This window comes from Corylus avellana, chromosome 1, assembly GCF_965113065.1.
Source record: "Corylus avellana chromosome 1, dhCorAvel1.hap1.2, whole genome shotgun sequence".
Classification (NCBI taxonomy): domain Eukaryota; kingdom Viridiplantae; phylum Streptophyta; class Magnoliopsida; order Fagales; family Betulaceae; genus Corylus; species Corylus avellana.
In genome coordinates this window covers 22,265,237-22,286,251 of record NC_142490.1, presented here as the reverse complement: position 1 = coordinate 22,286,251, position 21,015 = coordinate 22,265,237, and the positions used below count along the sequence as shown (strand labels likewise).

At 32.3% G+C, this 21,015-nt stretch overlaps 1 protein-coding gene across 2 annotated transcripts; it reads left to right on the top strand.

Moving 5' to 3' along the window:
• The first annotated feature begins 1,579 nt into the window (after positions 1–1,579).
• On the top strand, positions 1,580–6,330 carry LOC132171242 (uncharacterized). Of its 2 annotated transcripts, XM_059582510.2 has the most exons (7): positions 1,580–1,903; positions 1,997–2,170; positions 2,297–2,513; positions 2,955–3,293; positions 4,088–4,274; positions 5,046–5,232; positions 6,002–6,330. In XM_059582510.2, exons 1-5 carry the CDS (start codon positions 1,760–1,762, stop codon positions 4,102–4,104), a joined length of 891 nt encoding a protein of 296 aa, XP_059438493.2. In that variant the 5' UTR covers positions 1,580–1,759; the 3' UTR covers positions 4,105–4,274; positions 5,046–5,232; positions 6,002–6,330. The 2 variants fall into 2 exon arrangements, with proteins under 2 accessions (XP_059438493.2, XP_088366757.1); XM_088510631.1 differs by lacking the exon at positions 4,088–4,274.
• Positions 6,331–21,015: the final 14,685 nt, after the last annotated feature.

Sequence of the window (21,015 nt, the reverse complement as noted above, 5' to 3'; positions counted from 1 at the left end):
AACCAAAATCACGATTTTGCATAACAAATATTTGATAAAAAAGTATCTTTTAATATGTTTTACCAAATGCCTTTGCGGTATTTCAAAAAGTAGCGATTTCAAAAACACAATTTTTAAAATCGCACTTATTGAAACCACAATTTCAAATGAACCCTAAGTATTAAAAATTGATAACATCAAAAAAGCTAATCCAAGTAATATTAAAGACATTCTTAAATAAAACATATTCTCCAACTTTGAAGTTCCATTCTTCTGGAAAAATGGAAAGAATAATACTATTCAATTACTCAATCTATTCTTAGGTTGTGTGGATAGAGATATTTTTGGGCTTGTGACGAGCTGAGAAGCCAAGATTTCCCATGACAGCAACAAATTAACCGTCAACTGAATTGTTTTGCATGAGATATGGGTTGCTTCAACATTCAGGAGAAGACTGAGCGGGCTTCGACGCCAAGATGCGACATGGGCCTTATTTTGTTTAAATAAGGACCTGTTCATCAAGTCGACTCAAGACAAGAATGGGCTTTTGGTGGGCTGGCCCACGTACCAACATGTTTTATTATTCTATTTTTAAATTTTATTTTATTCTAATAATAATATAAGTTTTATGTTATAAATTGTTTTTTTTTTTTTAATTCGTAAATATTTTTAATTATAAATGTCAAATAGAAAATATGCATTTGGATATAAAAAGCTTAAAAAGAAAACGAAAAATTAATTAATTAATTAATTAAATATGTATTTCTTCGGATTCGGCTCAGGTGGTTGGACTGCACCAAACGGGGTGGGAAAAAATAGGTTTTTTTTTTCTTCTTTTTTTTATAAATATAACAAACAATTATTTAAGAATTAAAAAATATAAAAAACTAATAATTAAAAATATTAAAACAATTAAAAAAGTTAAAAAAACTAAAAACTAGAAAGAATTAAAAATAAAAACAGCAGTTGATCATGATGTTCTTGCAGATTCAGTGCATGTTCTTGCTCTTGGTGTTGATAACTATCCTCTAGCGGGTTTTCATGATTTTGCTGAAAGATACATGATGGATCAAAGAAATCGTTGTTTCAACCAGATCCATGTACCAAAAAGTCTCCATCAGATCTATAGAATTCATGCCTTCAAGGGAAATCAGGAATAAGAGGGAATCAGAGAAAGCACATGATAGCCTTCACCGCTGCCAGAATCAACGAAGATCCACCCTCATGGCCTTTGGGGTGGTCCGGATTGAAATGGGTGTTGCTGGTGGAATGAAATACAAGAACCTCATGGTTTTTGAAGTTTTGTGTTTCTTTGAATTTTTTCTTTTGGCTTCCAATATTCTGTCACTTTCTCGAGAAAGTTGGAGGAGGATAATGAAAATGCTAGTTAACAGGTGAGAAAGTTGGAGGAGGATAATGGAAATCCACCCCCTTGGCCAAAATGGGGTGCAATTTGGCCAAGGAGCCACCCCTTTCATTTTTTGTTTCTTTCTCTACTATTTTATTTTTTTTAATATTTTTAGTTTTTTAATATTTTTCTTTTTCTTTAAAAAAACTATTTGTTTATTGCCCAAAACTGCACCAAACGGTGCAGTTTTGGACTACCGCACCTAAAGCCAGATCGATTTCTTTGGATGAATTTCTTCCTAGAATTCCTAGCCGCTCTAACCGTCTCTTATTTATTGTAAATTGGTGCCGTCTCTTATATAAATAACAAAAAAATTCATTATTGCTGCCGCGAGTGTGGTGGCTAGGGTTTCTTGCACAGAGAAAGAGAGAGATGGATCGCGATGTTTCTGTCCCTTCCTTGGATCCTTCTCTTCCGCAGCTATCCGAGGGCCGGATACCGAGCCGCAGGAGGAGATTTTCACTGTTGAGGGGCGAATTACTTTTCCGCTACACTTCATCATTGTATAAGAGTGATGTAAGTAAAACGAATTCTCTTCGTCTTCTACGCCTATTTATGCCTTAATTTGTCTGCAAGCTTTAACACTCCTTCTCCTTCCTTCCGTTATAGGGCTTTGATATGGTCAGTCTGGCGAGCCTGAAGGGCCAGTCTGGCACCATGCCTCATGGTATAATTTCACCACTCAGTCCCAAATGCAAATATTCGCGCGCCATATGCAAAACGGTTTCGATGCGCGCAATCGATGAATACCAAAGGCGTAGACAACTAAGAACTTTCTTCAAGGTTGGTTTTTTCTTTTTTTCTTTTTTGTTATATATATATATATATATATATATATATATATATATATATATATATGCTGAAATAGTGAGATAATAATTATGTATTCGTGGTGGCTTTTGTGTGTAGCCTCAAATGCCTCCTCAGTTGGAGTTTGTGAAGGTAGTGAAAGCAATGTCTCAGTCTTGTGATATACAAAGGTATTTTGTAACCTTTGAGGCCAAGGATCATGCTGATGGAGGCAAGACTAAGACCTTTCGTACCATTGCGCGTTGGAGGCCCCCCTTAGATGATCATAATTTTGATCTGTTGTATGTCAGGGAGTATAAGGAGAAAGCAGATAAAGGTAAAGGAATTAATTACATTTTAAGGAGATTAATTTACTTAATTATTCACAACTTTGTTTGGTTTTGATGCCTTAATCGATTCACTGCAGATTATCTTAAGTCTATCTCTCGTGAACCCAACTAATTGGGGAGTTATACACACACAAACACCCATGTCTTTTTTTTTTTTGAAAAGTTACCCTATTGATTTCCCAAACCAATGCCCCCATCCAAAAAAAGAAAATTAAAAAAAGAAAGAAAGAAGTTTGGGTAGATCTTTGGAAAGTTTCGTTCAATTAAGGCTAGAGGAAAGAGTTTTCTTTTGCTCACATCAGAGGCACGAAGTTGTATGATAATTGGTTTGGACAATTTTGTTTTTTTTCCATCATTGATTTATGAGAACATAATAACAGGTAATGGTGTTTCTTAGACAAATTTTGATCAATTTTGGTTTACAACAGGGGATCAAGTTATTCATATTTCCACTGCTAGTGAACTGGAAACACAGTTGAATGCTGCTTCAAGGACATCTCGCCTGGCAATCCTGTACTTCTCTGATCATCGCTGCCGTTTGTATTCTCTTCTTTACACAATCTTAACTGCAAAGTACCCGAAAGTTGTTTTCTTGCAAGTAGACATAGTTGAGGGTGGCCCTCAGGCCGGGGGCCTGGCTGCTGACTGGGGTGTTAGGAGGTGTCCGCACTTTATCTTTTTCAAACGTGGCAAGGAGGTGGACAAGTTTGGTGCAATATCCTCAGATGGACTTAGAAGTATGATTGCACAGCACTTGCATAGACGACGTACGTGAGCTAAATATCTTGATCAAAATATGAATTCTAGTGTTTCTTGCTACTGCCTTACTTCAATTATATATAGCAGTACTAATGTGTTTGGGGATATTTGTTTTTGTGTTTTGAGTTATTTACTTATTTTTGATAAGTAACCATCAGTCTTAAAAAACAAAAACATAGACAACGTAGCCTAATAGGTGTTTGTGTTGAAATTAGAAAACAAAAATACAGACAATGTAGCCTAATAGGGTTGTGCTCTATTCAAAAAGTGGATACCTAGATAGAGCCTTCTTTTGGTGTCCCAGGGATGATGGAGTTGGGTTTTGTCACAAGCATAGGGCTTGAGGTTCTATATTAACATTCCATGTTTCCTGCAAAAACACAAAACCCACTTGTAATTATATTGTGGCAAACCGTGGCTGGCTATGGAGTGTATAATTTGGATTTCAAATTGGTAGCTTAATCCTCTTTCTTTGCCCACAATTGCACGTAATGCGCTCGCGCACACATAGATATATTTATATTTTACTCTTCACAGATGGATGTGGAGATACACACACGAACACTCATGTCTTTTTTTTTTTTTTTTTTTTTTTTTCTTTCTTTCTTTTTTATTTTATTTATTTATTTATTTATTTTTTGGTTTCTTTAAAAAGTTACATTATTCTCCCAAGTCCCAAAATTGTTTGATGAAACAAGTGAATAGGTTATGAGGCAAAACATCTTGTCAAGCATCTGTCCTTCAAGAGATTCTTTTGGCATTTTAATCATTGACCTATTGGTGGATGGCTGTTTTTATGCAGGCAAACGGGTTGTATGAGAAGATTTTTCAGCAGTGACATATGCATATGGAGAGTTTAAGGAGATTTTAGGAGGTTAGGAGGTTTTTGCACTTTATCTTTTTCAAACATGGCAGGGAGGTGGATAAGTTTGCGGCGGCATCCTCAATTGGACTTAGAAGGGAGATTGCGCAGCACTTGCGTAGACAACGTACGTGAGCTAAATATCTTGATCAGAATATGAATTCTAGTGTTTCTTGCTACTGCCTTACTTCAATTATATATAGCAGTACTAATGTGTTTGGGGATATTTGTTTTTGTGTTTAGAGTTATTTATTTATTTTTAAGTAACCATCAGTCTTAAAAAACAAGAACACAGGCAACGTAGCCTAATAGGTGTTTGTGTTGAAATTAGAAAACAAAAACACAGACAACGTAGCCTAATAGGGTTGTGCTCTATTCAAAAAGTGGATACCTAGATAGAACCTTCTTTTGGTGTCCCAGGGATGATGGAGTTGGGTTCTGTCACAAGCCATGGGGCTTTAGGTCCTACATTAACATTCCATGTTTCCTGTAAAAACACAAAACCCACTTGTAATTTTATTGTGGCAAACCGTGGCTGGCCTTGGAGTGTATAATTTGGATTTCAAATTGGTAGCTTACCTCTTTCTTTGCTCACAATTGTGCGAAATGCGTGCGCGCACACATAGATATATTTATATTTTACTCTTCATGGATGGATGTGGAGATACACACACAAACACTCATGTCTTTTTTCTGTTTCTATTTCTTTCTTTTTTTTTTTATTTATTATTTTTTTGGTTTCTTTAAAAAGTTACATTATTCTCCCAAGTCCCAAAATTGTTTGATGAAACAAGTGAATAGGTTATGAGGCAAAACATCTTGTCAAGCATCTGTCCTTCACGAGATTCTTTTGGCATTTTAATCATTAACCTATTGGTGGATTGCTGTTTTTATGCAGGCAAGCGGGTTGTATGAGAAGATTTTTCAGCAGTGACATATGCATATGGAGAGTTTAAGGAGATTTTAGGAGGTTAGGAGGTTTCTGCTCTTTATCTTTTTCAAACGTGGCAAGGAGGTGGACAAGTTTGCTGCGGCATCCTCAATTGGACTTAGAAGGAAGATTGCACAGCACTTGCGTAGACGACGTATGTGAGCTAAATATCTTGATCAGAATATGAATTCTAGTGCTTCTTGCTACTGCCTTACTTCAATTATATATAGCAGTACTAATGTGTTTGGGGATATTTGTTTTTGTGTTTTGAGTTATTTATTTATTTTTGATAAGTAACCATCAGTCTTAAAAAACAAAAACACAGGCAACGTAGCCTAATAGGTGTTTGTGTTGAAATTAGAAAACAAAAACACAGACAATGTAGCCTAATAGGGTTGTGCTCTATTCAAAAAGTGGATACCTAGATAGAGCCTTCTTTTGGTGTCCCAGGGATGATGGAGTTGGGTTCTGTCACAAGCCATAGGGCCTTAGGTCCTATATTAACATTCCATGTTTCCTGCAAAAACACAAAACCCATTTGTAATTTTATTGTGGCAAACTGTGGCTGGCCTTGAAGTGTATAATTTGGATTTCAAATTGGTAGCTTACCTCTTTCTTTGCTCATAATTGTGCGAAATGTGCGTGCGTGCACACATAAATATATTTATATTTTACTCTTCATGGATGGATGTGGAGATACACACACAAACACTTGTGTCTTTTTTCTTTTTCGTTTTCTTTTTTCTTTTTTTTCTTTTTGGTTTCTTTAAAAAGTTACATTATTCTCCGAAGTCCCAAAAGTGTATGATGAAACAAGTGAATAGGTTATGAGGCCAAACATCTTGTCAAGCATCTATCCTTCACGAGATTCTTTTGGCATTTTAATCATATTGACCTATTGGTGGATGGCTTTTTTTATGCAGGCAAGCGGGTCGTATGAGAAGATTTTCCAGCAGTGACATATGCATATGGAGAGTTTTAAGGAGATTTTTGGAAATATGTAATACCCTTGAGCTACTCATGAGAAAAAAAAGGAAATATGTATTTACCTAAGCCTAGACAGAAGAATAGTTGTACTCATTGGAATGTTGACATACTACTGATGCTTATTTAGTGAATCGTATTAGCAAGTCCTTTATATCTCTGTGTGGATAATTGCTATATATATAGCACCTTTTCTGTTGTAATTAAGATGATGCATTGAGCTTTTGCCAATTAAAGTTTATACTACTATTATGATATTTAATTTCAATTCTTTTGAATGCGAGAAGCATTTGCTAGTTTAGTTGGTCCTTTATGTTATGTGCTTATTTTATTTGGAATAGAATTATTCCATTATCCTTACAATTTTTGCCCCACAACCCGCCTCCGGTTTGACTATTCCATAGTGTGGGTTAAGTAATGTGTGAATTGTCAAGTTGCATCTGAGATGCTTAAACCATGCCATTGTACCAAACTGTATTTGAAGTGAAATATTGTTGTTACCAATTCACCAGTCTTGAGTGACCTCTTATTATATTTCACCTGAAATTAGTGGGCTGCTTTGAAGTGATACATTGTAACCAATTGTATTTGTTGTGGTGTGATGTATTTGTGTAAGGACTTTTGAGTTTCATGGTTGTCAAGATATACCATAATGTATTCTTTATGAGTCTGCGTTCTCGAAGGCACTCCTCTCTTTCAAAAGGATTCTTGACATGTCAAGTCCGGATGAGGTTTTTTGCTTCGCATCAAATTACTGCCTCCTGGTTTCTCAAATGAAAAAGCTACTGTATTTCAATTCGGATTATTACCTTCTACCAAGCTACCAATGTTCACTGCTCTTCCTCGACCAAACTAAGGTAGAAAAACCCATCTTGTGTGTAAGAATATATCAACCAAGACCCTGATTCAGTTGGATACATTTCAGAACCTGCAACATCAAACCTTGCCCACTGCTTCTATTTTAACCTTCCAAAAGGGGAACATCCATCCTAAAATCATCCCAATCAATGAAATACCAGACCACAATGCAATGAAAAGGCTGGATGTAGCATTGAAACAAAACATAGATATTTTGAAGAAATTGAGTTTGTGAGTTACAAAGGTTTTGTAAGTAAGATTAACGTAAAAGTCTACTATAGTGAATACCTTTGGGGTTGGTTGGCTGGTCCTTAAGAGTGATTTTACTTGGTTGGCTGGTCCTTAAGAGTGATTTTACTTTTGAGGAGTTCTTCAAAAGGTTTTTACTTTATTATCAAATTCTCTATGTGAATTTCTTTCATGCTTGCTTTGATTTTGGTATTTATATATGTGGTGTTGGACTTTAAGTTGATGACTTTGTTGATATGAATTATGTGATAAAATTGAGATTTTTCTGAATTATTACAACTTGGGGTCTAAAAGTCAAAATTTTCAAACCGAGATACAAACTAGCTCTCATGGTAAGAATTTCTAACTCAATTCATCCTTTATAAGGGAACAAACAGGCAAAACTTGTGTTACATTTGAGATCGCCATTTTTTTTTTTTATCCACTTAGTTTATGTTTATGTACTCAAGGAACATGCTTTTATATTTGTCACCGTGATAGTGTTATGAAGGTGAAGCTTTGCTTCTAATACTTGTCTCTGCTCATTGAATTTTGTTCTTTCATTCGACTAATATCTCTTATCTTTTTCTTACCATTTATTATAGAGATTGCAATTAAAATCTTGTATCAGTTACATTTGGTGTCATTCTTTGAAATCTAGAGATTGCAATTAAAATCTTCTATCTCCCACTTTGTGAACGTCGTTTAGCTCCGTTCACTCCGCTCCGTCTACTCGGCCAACTACTGGTGTTCTAATATTACTCTCTATGCCTGAGAGAATATGAGCCACTAGTTCCAACAAGAAGAATAAAACGTTTTTTTTTTTTTTTTTTAAAAAAAAAAAAGAAAAAAAAAAGTTTCAGTCATAAGATTATTACTATCACGTAGCTATTTCTTGGTAGATGATTAATAGTTAATTTAGTTATATCAATATATATATACTCATCTCATTTACTTTTATTTGATGATAATTTCTTATTCCTCAAAAGAAATTCTTTCTTGGATGTTACTGGAATAATTTGAAAATTTTCATTCCTATTTGGTCTTTATCATTCCATTTACAGATTATGAAAATTTTGTTGTTAGGAAAACGTAGTGTACAGCAAAACCGAGCAATGATAGAGATGGATAAATTTTGTTGTTAGGAAAAAGTAGTGTACATCAAAACCGAGCAATGATAGAGATGGATAAATTTTGTTGTTAGGAAAAAGTAGTGTACAGCAAAAACCGAGCAATGATAGAGATGAATGTGGCGTGTAGTGTGCTAAGTTTGAAAGATATAAATATTTTCTCCAACTATAAAACACAAAAAATCTAAAATCTCTTCATAGTAGGGGTGCAAAGGCGGGCGGTTTTTAACCGCCCGCTAACCGCTAACCGCTATAACCGCCAACCGCCTAACCGCCTAACCGTCTAACCGCATTAACCGCTAACCGCCTAACCGCCATAACCGCCTAGCGGTTAGCGGTTAGCGGTTATTGGGTCTACTAACCGTAACCGCTAACCGCTAACCGCCTTTTTATATAATATATTTTTATAATTATAATTATAAAAATATTTATACATATAACATAATCACTTGATCATTAAATCACAATTTTTTTAAAAAATAATTAAATCACAATTTGAGTATTAATATATTATCACTATAATTTATATGATTATATCATATAATCACTTGATCATTAAATCACAATTTGAGTATTAATATATTATCACTATAATTTATATGATTATATCACATGAGATTGATTATTAAATCATTTGATTATATAATAACAAATTATACATATATAATATGACATAACTCATAAGTATACTAATTCATACTAATACAACAATTAAATATATAGAGACTTATTTCCAATGTATGTTATAAACCTATAAGTCTATATAAGTCTACATATGTATATGAATAATATAAATGTATAATATCAATAGTTAATCATATGATTCAATGACAATTCAAATACTTTATTCAAGACTTCAAGTGAATCATATTATTAATGTACAATGATGATATAATTCGTATAATATTAAATTAAGTAATTGACATTGGATTAAACAATGACCAATGTGTTACTTATAAACATAATTTAAGTACTAATGTATTATCATTATAATTTTAGTAATTTATATATTATCACTATAATTGATATGATTATATCACATGATGACTTGATCATTAAATCATATGATTATATAATAATAAATAATACATATATAATATGACATAACTCATAAGTCATAAGTCTACAAGTTAATCATATGATTCATGTACAATGATAATCACAATTGATTCAATTGAATTAAACAATATGTTACTTATAACTACAAGTCTACAATTTAATTAAACCATTATTAGATACTTTAGGAATTTAGGATTTAGGAGTTTGAACATTGCCATTTACCATTAGATATTAAGTTCAATTCAAAGAAAAAAGATTATAAGTAAATATGATAAGAATTTAAATAATTAATCATATGAATCATATGATATAATTTAATGAGACTATATGATTATATAATATCAAATTAAGTAATTGACATTAGATTCAACAATGTGTTACTTATAATCACAATTGAAGTATTAATGTATTTTTTGAACATTTTTTAGAAAAAGAAATTTAACCATTTTTTGAAAGAAAAAAAAAAAGAAAAGAAAATTAACAATTTTGAACAATTTTGAATTTTTATATATATATATATATATATATATATATATATATATATATAATTGCTTATAGTTATATTATATGCATATTGAATAATATAAATGTATAAGATAAATATTTAACTATATGATCCAATTACAATTCCAATACTTAATCAATTATTCATGTACAATGACAATGACAATGTGATTCATATAATATCAAATTAAATAATTGACATTGGATTAAACAATGTGTTACTTATAACTACAATTGAAGTATTTTTGTTTGTTTGTAAGTTTATAAGATCAACACTTAATCATATGATCTAATGACAATTCAAATATTTATAGCAATTGGGCCCAAGAAGATATTAAAAATACAAGAAAAAAAAATGAGGGTAAAAAAAAGCCCAAAAAGCCCCAAAAAAAAGCCCAATTTTAAAAAAGCGGTTAGCGGGCGGTTATCTATTTCACTAACCGCTAACCGGCCACTAACCGCTAACCGCTAACCGCTAGGCGGTTAGCGGTTGCGGTTAGTGAAATTTACTAACCGCTAGGGCGGTTACGGTTAGCGGTTATTGCCACTAACCGCTAACTGTAACCGCCTTTGCACCCCTACTTCATAGTTCTTAAATCTATTAGTTAAAGAATAATTTTAAGAGAGTTTAAACTTTCCACGTAGAGTCACTCTTAATTATTACTTAAGGGTATTGACGTAAGTCCATGTGAATACCCTTCAAAACTAGACACGTGTCCTAGAAAATTAAAACATTAAATATAGATATAATCAGCAGTTGCTCTTATTGATTAGATATCATCACTACATGATATGATCTCGGTGATGAGCTCTTATTATCTTAGTAGTAATAAGTTTTTGTTTATAATTGATGAGTATTAATTATTTCAAATTTTTTGTTTAATTAATTCAGATGACTATGACATAGTCACATAAGAGAATGTATACCAACTCTTTTTTATTTTTATTTTACTGTTAAGTCAATATTTTTTAAATACTGAATTATTTAAATTTTTTATTTATTTAGAAAAGAAAGTTGATATGTGGGGACACATGAAAATGGTTATGGGGAACAAAGAGAGAAGTAATGGAAATGGTGCATATACAACGTCTTTATGGTACTATGCACATTAACAACGACTTTGAAGACTTTGCAAGGGTAAGTGTATTTGTTATAAATTTGTTTACGATAACAATTTGTTATGATCTTATTTTTGTTTTTTTGATAATAATCAATTTATGAAGGCATGCAAACAAGAAAAGCAAAAGCAAAAGAGAAAGGGAAAGCAGAAGCTGAATATCATTCAATTATTGTGACTGGCTTCGGCAAAACCAATGATGGAAAAAATTATTGGAATATAAAGAACACTTGTAGAGAAAACTAGGGGATGACAGCGGCTATTCTAAGATTGCAAGAACTTCAAGTTTACCAGGAAGGGCAGAAAAAGACAAGCATTTGATGGACGATTTCGGGTATGGAATTGCCCTTTAGCTTGTTTATTAGATTTTTGCATGCACTTGCATATGCTTTAGAAGTGAAGTTATATTTGGTTTCAAGTGTTTGTTAATTACATTTTGAAATCTGTTAATTAAATTTTGTGGAACTCTAGTTAATGCTTTGTGATGGTGATGCAGCGTGATCTCGTGGATATTGTTGGTGCACCATATGGATATGATCATTTGGATATTTTATTCTTGTTAAAATCTTGATATAATGAGCAGTTGCTCTTATTGTTAAAATCTTGATATCAGATTAAGATCTCACTGGTTATAGCTCTTATAAAGATCTTAGCGGTAATAAGTTTTTGTAGTTTTTGTTTATAATTGATGAGTATTAATCAATTCAAATTTCTTGTTTAGTTAATTCAAATTACTACGACAGAAGAGAGTGCATACTTATTTATTTTTATTTTTTATTTTTTTACTATTAAGTCTATCTTTTTTAAATATTGATTTATTTAAATTTTTTTATTTCTTTAAAGAAGAAAGTTGATACGTGGGGGAGACGTGAAAATGGTTATGGGGAACATTGATAGAGAAGTTATGGAAATGGTACAGATACAACCTCTTTATGGTACTATGCAGATTAACTACGACTTTGAAGAGTTTCTAGGGATAAATGCATTTGTTATAAATTTGTTTACATAACAATTTGTTATGTTCTTATTTTTGTTTTTTGACATGATTCAACGTGAAGGTATGCAAACAAGAAAAGCAAAAGCAAAAGACAAAGGGAAAGTAGAAGCTGAATATCATTCCATTATTGTGACTGGCTTCGGCAAAACCAATGATGGAAAGAATTATTGGAATATAAAGAGCACTTCGAAAGGAAACTGTGGGGACGGCAGCGGCTATGCTAAGCTTGCAAGACCTTCAAGTTTACCAAAAGGGGCAGAAAAAGACAAGCATTTGATGGATGATTTCGGGTATGCAATTGCCCTTTAGCTTATTTATTAGATCTTAACATGCACTTGTATATGTTTTAGAAGTGAAGTTATATTTGGTTTCAAGTGTTTGTTAATTATATTTTGAAGTCTGTTAATTACATTTTGTGGAACTTCAGTTACTGCTTTGTGATGGTGATGCAGTGTAACCTTGTGAATATTGTTGGTGCACCATATGGATATGATCATTTGGATATTTTATTTTTGCTAAAATCTTGATATAATGAGCATTTGCTCTTATTGATTAGATATTTTGAGATCTTAATGGTGAGCTCTTATTAAGATTATAGTGGTAATAAGTTTTTGTTTATAATTGATGAGTATTAATTAATTCAGATTTCTTGTTTAAATAATTCAAATTACTATTACAAAAGATAAGGTATACTTACCTTTTTTTTTTTTTTTTTTTTTTTTTTTTTTTTTAAATTTTACTATTAAGTCTATCTTTTTTAAATATTGATTTATTTAAATTTTTTATTTCTTTAGAGAAGAAAGTTGATACGTGGGGACACATGAAAAGGGTTATGATAAATAACCATTTTTATTTCTCCAGTTAATGCTTTGTGATGGATAGCAAATTATGGTCTTAAGTTAGTAATTAAAACAATTGAGGTGGGATGATGAGTATCTAAAATGACATTGTGGGAGTTATTTCCTAAGGGTTTTTTGTACATTTACTTTCTTCGGGTATCTACTTCTTATTGTACTTCCATTAGATGCTCTGGTACCATACTGTAGCGCTCCAGCTTTACTAGTCAAGCCGTAAGTGGAATTATCTAAATTCTCATGTGACACTACTACTTTTTCCTAATTAAATAACACAGCAGAAAACCAGTAATAAAATTTTCTTTTCTTTTTATAACCAAACTCACTAATAAATATATACCAGAGCTTCTATTATACATTATTATCACATTACAAACTTTATCCATAATACAATGAGTCATGCATCATAAATAGAATTAAACTAATCATACTAATGGAAAGATAGCTCTTCAAAAGTAGAAGCAGGAAACCTTCAGGGTAAAATTCTAATCAGGCGTACGGATCCTCGCGATAGTATTTGCAGTGACATCTGTAAAATCATTACGGTTTTACAGATAGAAATGTGAGTCTACGACTTAGTAAGTTCAAACTGACTGGCCTTGCATTATTTTACAAAAGCATACTATGTATATTTTGTTGAGCACAATTATTTTAATTACACGTATGAATATATTTTGAAATGTTTTACATATGTATTAAATGAAAATGTGTTTCCAAAGAAAATGATTTATAAAAAGAAGTCGAGTTTGGAAGGAAAATGAGATTTGCGAAAAAAATGATAATATGAAAGATATGATTTTATGTATGAATGCATGTAAAGCCCAACGGTTAGGGAGGGATTAACACCCCGATGTTAGGAAGGGGGAAACAAAGTTGCCTAACAGCCTAGCGGTTGAGTGGGGTTACACGCTCAACACCTCAAAGCTATGAGGGATAAATTATTAGCAACCTTGCGGTTAAGTGGGGTAACACTTAGCAAACTCTTGGGAATAAGTGGGAGTATAAATTCACTTATGATGTTATGTATGTTATGAGATGTATGTTATAAGATATTATGTTATGAAATGTTATGCAATGCTATATACTTAAATTATGTTGATTTTAACTAATATTTTACTTATTATGTTATGAACTGCATGTTTTACCACTTCATATTATAAAATGTAAAGTTAATTATGTAATAAGAAAATGCAAGGAAATATTATTACAATTTAATTACTATATATCAAATTGTCTATCACTTGATTTACCATTTAACTAGACGTTTATTAAAAATCATTTGTGAAAACATACATGGCTGTTTAGTAAACACTGGTGATAAGATTGATACCTAGGCCACTATGATTGAGGTTATAGGGTGTCAGATGCTTTGGAGTTAGTCTTTTGCTAACCCATTTTGTAGAGATTGCAATTTTTTTTTTATGTATATAGTATTGTCCTACGAGACACTTTTTGTATAGTTTGCTTAGGTGTATGTAATTAGTGTTATGTAAGATTTTAAAACTTAGATGTTTATGTATGCTTTGTGTGTTATATACTGTTGATGTTTAGTTATTTCCGCTGCATTGTTATAATCTTTGATGTGATGTACTCATATTATGGGAGGTTATAGGTATGTACAAGTTATTGTGGTGACTTGGTCCTTAATTTTTATTAAGGGGTCGTTACAGCGGGGAGTAATGATGGAATCTCAAAGAAGTTGATTTACTTTATATATCAGCTAAGTAGACTTGCATTGCTCATGGCCTTCCATAACCAAAGAGTTCTTTGACGAGTAAAGCTTGTGAATAATTAAATCTGCTTAAGAAGTGTGCTTTGAATTATAGATGGGACTTTGGGTTCTGATTATTGTAAAAGAAAATTATTTTCGGCTAATTCACTATAAAGATTACATGCATTTTGTATCTTGGAAGCTTATGAGCTTTCAAGTAGTTATCTAATCCAAGCAAAAGTTCTGTTTCCTGTTTTGGTTTACCCATTGCTGGAAAATTGCTTGTGCTGGATTTTTTGCAAATGCAGGAAGCATTTTTTCCTGTATGGTATCTTGGAGTCCCTCTCATCTCTAGGAAATTAAACTGGTTTACTTGAAAAAGTATAGAGGAGTATTAACTCTTGGCTTTCTAAGAAGCTATCTTTTGCTGATCCCTTGTAGTTGATTTCCTTTATTCTGTATAGTGTTCTAGTGTACCGGTTATCCTCTTTATCATTCCTAAGAAGATCATTAGGCTATTGGAACACATTCCTAAGAAGATCATTAGACTATTAGAACAAAAATTCAATATGTTTCTATTGTCAGGCACTGATGCTGCCAAAGCTAGAGCTAAGGTGAGCTGGAATTTGATTTGTGTTCCTAAGAGGGTAGGGGGTTTGGGGATTAAAAGGTTGGAGGACTGGAATAAGGTCTCCATGTTGAGACTTATATGGTACTTATTTGCTAGAGCTGGATCTTATAGGTGGCATGGGTAAAAGAATACTCGTTAAAAGGCAAATGCTTTTGACTAGTTAAAATCCCACAAGGGTGCTCATGGTATGCTTTTGACTAGTTAAAATCCCACAACGTGCTCATGGTTTTGGAGAAAGCTTCTAAAGTTAAGAGACATTGCTAGTAATGGATGGATCATTGGCATCCTGATGGAATTTTACTGGAAACTTATGTAGGGAGTCATCTAAATGCTAGGCTCATCCGTGATAAAAATTGGGATTGGCAGGTGGCAAGGTCTGAAAATCTTGTTAAGATTCAAAGCAAATTGTCCTTGGTGTGTATTGGAGATATGGATCATCCTACTTGGAGCATCTCTAAGAGCCGTGACCTCCAAAATACATGAAGTTGTATTGAGTTTGATAATATTCAAGCATGATTTCTAATTCATTGTCTTCTCTTAAATAGAGGCTACGTGTTACATGAACAAATTAGGTCTAGCCGTCAATAGCCATGATACACTAGTAAGGAAAGATGCTTACGGGCAGCTCATACCCTGATGTGGAATATCTATCACCTATTAGACTAGGAAATAAAAGATACAGAAATATATATGTAGATTCACTCCTTATTAATTTCTACTTGCTCTCGAAGGAATGATTACATGAATCAAACAACAACTAGTCCCTTGGTGGAGATTAGTTTGGTTTCCAGAGGCAATTCATAAGCAGGCTTTCATCTTTAGTTTGTTTGTTTTGTTTTGTTTTTTGTTTTTTGTTTTTTTTTTTAAAAAAGGTAAAAATCAGAGAGATTAAAATTGAGCTTGCAGCACCTGGCCAATTAGGAGTCTAGCCATAGCAAATATTTTGAATATTAGAAAATTGCATTAACCCTTGTTGAAGATAGTTTTGGTTGTTGGATTTGTGCATGAAGAAAGCAGAAGAAGCCATGGGCTGTGGTGGTGGGCAGGATGAAGCAATCCCAGGGGGAAGAAGATGATCCAATTGAGCAAATCTGAGGACCCACTTGAGAAAACCCTAAGCCCATGCTGCTTCCATATAAGTTTCATTTCTACCGACATTTTTAAGGAGCTTCGCATATAAGCTACTAAAAAAAACGGAAGAAAAGTCACCTAAAACATACCACTTAAGTCGGTGTGAGATGAATGTCATAAATGAATGTGAATAGTAAAATTACTCTTCCAAACACAACTTACTTAGAAATTTTATTCAATGGCTTCAATAATCCAAAAGCAAAAGCAATTTTATTCAAAGAACAGCAGAAAATCAATTAAGACAGACATCTGTGAACATCATCTGCCTCTGTTCGCTCCGTCACACAACCTTTCTGCTACACTAATATTAGAGCCATGATCACCTGCTTTACTCTCCCACCCCCACCCAAAGTCCATGTCTTCTAATTAAGTCATCTATAAGCACTTATGAGAGATGAAGAACAGAGAAATACATATGCATTTTACCACTGCTATGAGTGATTTAACAGTAAATTATTTGTTATCTGATTTTAGAGTGTAGTCAAGTTTAGAGGGGTCAATTAAGTTGAATATTATTTATTTATTTAATGAATCTAGTAAAGTGATACTTGGAGTATCTCGCAAGTATGTATATCAGTGTCTTACTATTTTGTTGGATTTTTTATTTTATTTTTGAAATATTTTGTGCCATTAATGTTGTAAGGACATTTTTTTGGTCTAACAGTCTCCGATTGGTGAGATCTTCACGTTTTTTTGCGTTCTTCGAGTTGCCTTTGATTTTAATCTTCGCACTCCTGCAAAAAAACAAGAGCGTCAAAGGGTTTTATGTAACTGCTCTCTCCATGTTCCACCTCCAGGTGGTTGATGGATAGTGGAAAGTAGTAGATCATAGATTTGTCTACGTTCAGATAATGGTTGACAGATAATTTCCTGAAATAACTGAGTTATTGTAGAATTCTAGTGTGGCTGCAGCTTATCTCTATGTAGCTGTTGAGTGGGACCCATAATAGATTTTATCCCTAACAAATGTGTTTAGAGTGATAAACATATCGGCTTTTGAAATAATTACTTTATACAGAAAACACTTGGCACGTCTTTGATGCATGATTAGGCGACTTAGTTGATTGATTTCAAATTCTGGGTTCTTACACTTGGTCTCTTGAGTGCTTAAAAAAAGTTGAAAGAAGATGAAAATGGAAGAGTTTGAGAGAATAATCATTTGTAATTGTATCAGAGACGAAAAGATGGCATTTATTGTCAAAGCAAAATATATATAGTCCAAGCTCCTCCAAAAGGTTACCAACCAATGAATGCCTTGAGGCTCGAGGCATATACTGAATTCTATATTATGTACTACAAGGTTTGGAATAGCCCAAGAACTTGATAAATGCATATACTAATAATTTGACCATTGAAAAAAAAAAAAAAAAAAAGTTGGTTCTAGAACTTAAATTGGGTGGAAGAAATTTTTTCTAAGTCTTTTAAACTAATATATGTTTTGATAACATGTTAAATCAAGTATCTACATGTCATGTTCTCTAGTAGTGATTAAAAGATTTGGTTTAAGTGCTGTAAAACCGTAATTTTCTCAATGGTCTATATTTAATTGCAAGTTTGCCATGAGATAGATAAAGTTGAAATTAAATCTGAATCGTTGAAAAATTGTAGGTGATCTCGCAAAGCTCATTAAAATAATTCCTAAGGAGCACGGACTCCCATTTAGATGGCAGAAATAGTATAATTTCACATATTTTACAAGGATCTTAAATAATCTCGTCTTGGCTTTTCCTAATTTTTCAAAACCAAGGATGTGAGATGCTATATACTATTATCTCATTTCACCCTTATTCGACTACGTTGATGGCCTATCAAGTTATCAACCCTTGAATTAGCGATTATTTAAAAAATATAAAAATTTAAGACTAATTCTACATCAGCCTAATGAGATGAGAGCGTAAAATATAGCATTTCTCGGTGAGAAGTGAAATTTGTTAAAATGGCATTTTCCCTGAATTGGTAAATGCTTAAAGTACCAGCTGGCCTTGACCATTGATGGCCCATATGGCAATTTCTCTTAGAAAGTTATTATACAATACAACTACAACCTGGTTGGCTATTTGGTCTTTATCATTCCATTTACAGATTATGAAAATTTTGTAGTTAGGAAAACGTAGTGTACAGCAAAACCGAGCAATGATAGAGATGGATAAATTTTGTTGTTAGGAAAAAGTAGTGTACAGGAAAAACTGAGCAATGATAGAGATGAATGTGGCGTGTAGTGTGCTAAGTTTGAAAGATATAAATATTTTCTCCAACTATAAAACACAAAAAATCTAAAATCTCTTCATAGTTCTTGAATCTATTAGTTAAAGAATAATTTTAAGAGAGTTTAAACTTTCCACGTAGAGTCACTCTTAATTATTACTTAAGGGTATTGACGTAAGTCCATGTGAATACCCTTCAAAACTAGACACTTGTCCTAGAAAATTAAAACATTAAATATAGATATAATCAGCAGTTGCTCTTATTGATTAGATATCATCACTACATGATATGATCTCGGTGACGAGCTCTTATTATCTTAGTAGTAATAAGTTTTTGTTTATAATTGATGAGTATTAATTATTTCAGATTTTTTGTTTAATTAATCCAGATGACTATGACATAAGAGAATGTATACCAACTCTTTTTTATTTTTATTTTACTGTTAAGTCAATATTTTTTAAATACTGAATTATTTAAATTTTTTATTTATTTAGAAAAGAAAGTTGATACGTGGGGACACATGAAAATGGTTATGGGGAACAAAGAGAGAAGTAATGGAAATGGTGCATATACAACGTCTTTATGGTACTATGCACATTAACAACGACTTTGAAGACTTTGCAAGGGTAAGTGTATTTGTTATAAATTTGTTTACGATAACAATTTGTTATGATCTTATTTTTGTTTTTTTGATAATATTCAATTTATGAAGGCATGCAAACAAGAAAAGCAAAAGCAAAAGAGAAAGGGAAAGCAGAAGCTGAATATCATTCAATTATTGTGACTGGCTTCGGCAAAACCAATGATGGAAAAAATTATTGGAATATAAAGAACACTTGTAGAGAAAACTAGGGGATGACAGCGGCTATTCTAAGATTGCAAGAACTTCAAGTTTACCAGGAAGGGCAGAAAAAGACAAGCATTTGATGGACGATTTCGGGTATGGAATTGCCCTTTAGCTTGTTTATTAGATTTTTGCATGCACTTGCATATGCTTTAGAAGTGAAGTTATATTTGGTTTCAAGTGTTTGTTAATTACATTTTGAAATCTGTTAATTAAATTTTGTGGAACTCTAGTTAATGCTTTGTGATGGTGATGCAGCGTGATCTCGTGGATATTGTTGGTGCACCATATGGATATGATCATTTGGATATTTTATTCTTGTTAAAATCTTGATATAATGAGCAGTTGCTCTTATTGTTAAAATCTTGATATCAGATTAAGATCTCACTGGTTATAGCTCTTATAAAGATCTTAGCGGTAATAAGTTTTTGTAGTTTTTGTTTATAATTGATGAGTATTAATCAATTCAAATTTCTTGTTTAGTTAATTCAAATTACTACGACAGAAGAGAGTGCATACTTATTTATTTTTATTTTTTATTTTTTTACTATTAAGTCTATCTTTTTTAAATATTGATTTATTTAAATTTTTTTATTTCTTTAAAGAAGAAAGTTGATACGTGGGGGAGACGTGAAAATGGTTATGGGGAACATTGATAGAGAAGTTATGGAAATGGTACAAATACAATCTCTTTATGGTACTATGCAAATTAACCACGACTTTGAAGAGTTTCTAGGGATAAATGCATTTGTTATAAATTTGTTTACATAACAATTTGTTATGTTCTTATTTTTGTTTTTTGACATGATTCAACGTGAAGGCATGCAAACAAGAAAAGCAAAAGCAAAAGACAAAGGGAAAGTAGAAGCTGAATATCATTCCATTATTGTGACTGGCTTCGGCAAAACCAATGATGGAAAGAATTATTGGAATATAAAGAGCACTTCGAAAGGAAACTGTGGGGACGGCAGCGGCTATGCTAAGCTTGCAAGACCTTCAAGTTTACCAAAAGGGGCAGAAAAAGACAAGCATTTGATGGATGATTTCGGGTATGCAATTGCCCTTTAGCTTATTTATTAGATCTTAACATGCACTTGTATATGTTTTAGAAGTGAAGTTATATTTGGTTTCAAGTGTTTGTTAATTATATTTTGAAGTCTGTTAATTACATTTTGTGGAACTTCAGTTACTGCTTTGTGATGGTGATGCAGTGTAACCTTGTGAATATTGTTGGTGCACCATATGGATATGATCATTTGGATATTTTATGTTTGCTAAAATCTTGATATAATGAGCATTTGCTCTTATTGATTAGATATTTTGAGATCTTAATGGTGAGCTCTTATTAAGATTATAGTGGTAATAAGTTTTTGTTTATAATTGATGAGTATTAATTAATTCAGATTTCTTGTTTAATTAATTCAAATTACTATTACAAAAGATAAGGTATACTTACTCTCTTTTTTTTTGCTTTTTTTTTTAAAAAAAAAATTTTACTGTTAAGTCTATCTTTTTTAAATATTGATTTATTTAAATTTTTTATTTCTTTAGAGAAGAAAGTTGATACGTGGGGACACATGAAAATGGTTATGATAAATAACCATTTTTATTTCTCCAGTTAATGCTTTGTGATGGATAGCAAATTATGGTCTTAAGTTAGTAATTAAAACAATTGAGGTGGGA

Bases quoted from the DNA above. Each gene is read 5' to 3' on its own strand.
- LOC132171242 (XM_088510631.1), top strand. From the start codon at position 1,760: ATGGATCGCGATGTTTCTGTCCCTTCCTTGGATCCTTCTCTTCCGCAG. The intron at 1,904-1,996 runs GTAAGTAAAACG...CTTCCGTTATAG, and splicing joins CATCATTGTATAAGAGTGAT to GGCTTTGATATGGTCAGTCT. The intron at 2,171-2,296 runs GTTGGTTTTTTC...TTTTGTGTGTAG, and splicing joins AACTAAGAACTTTCTTCAAG to CCTCAAATGCCTCCTCAGTT.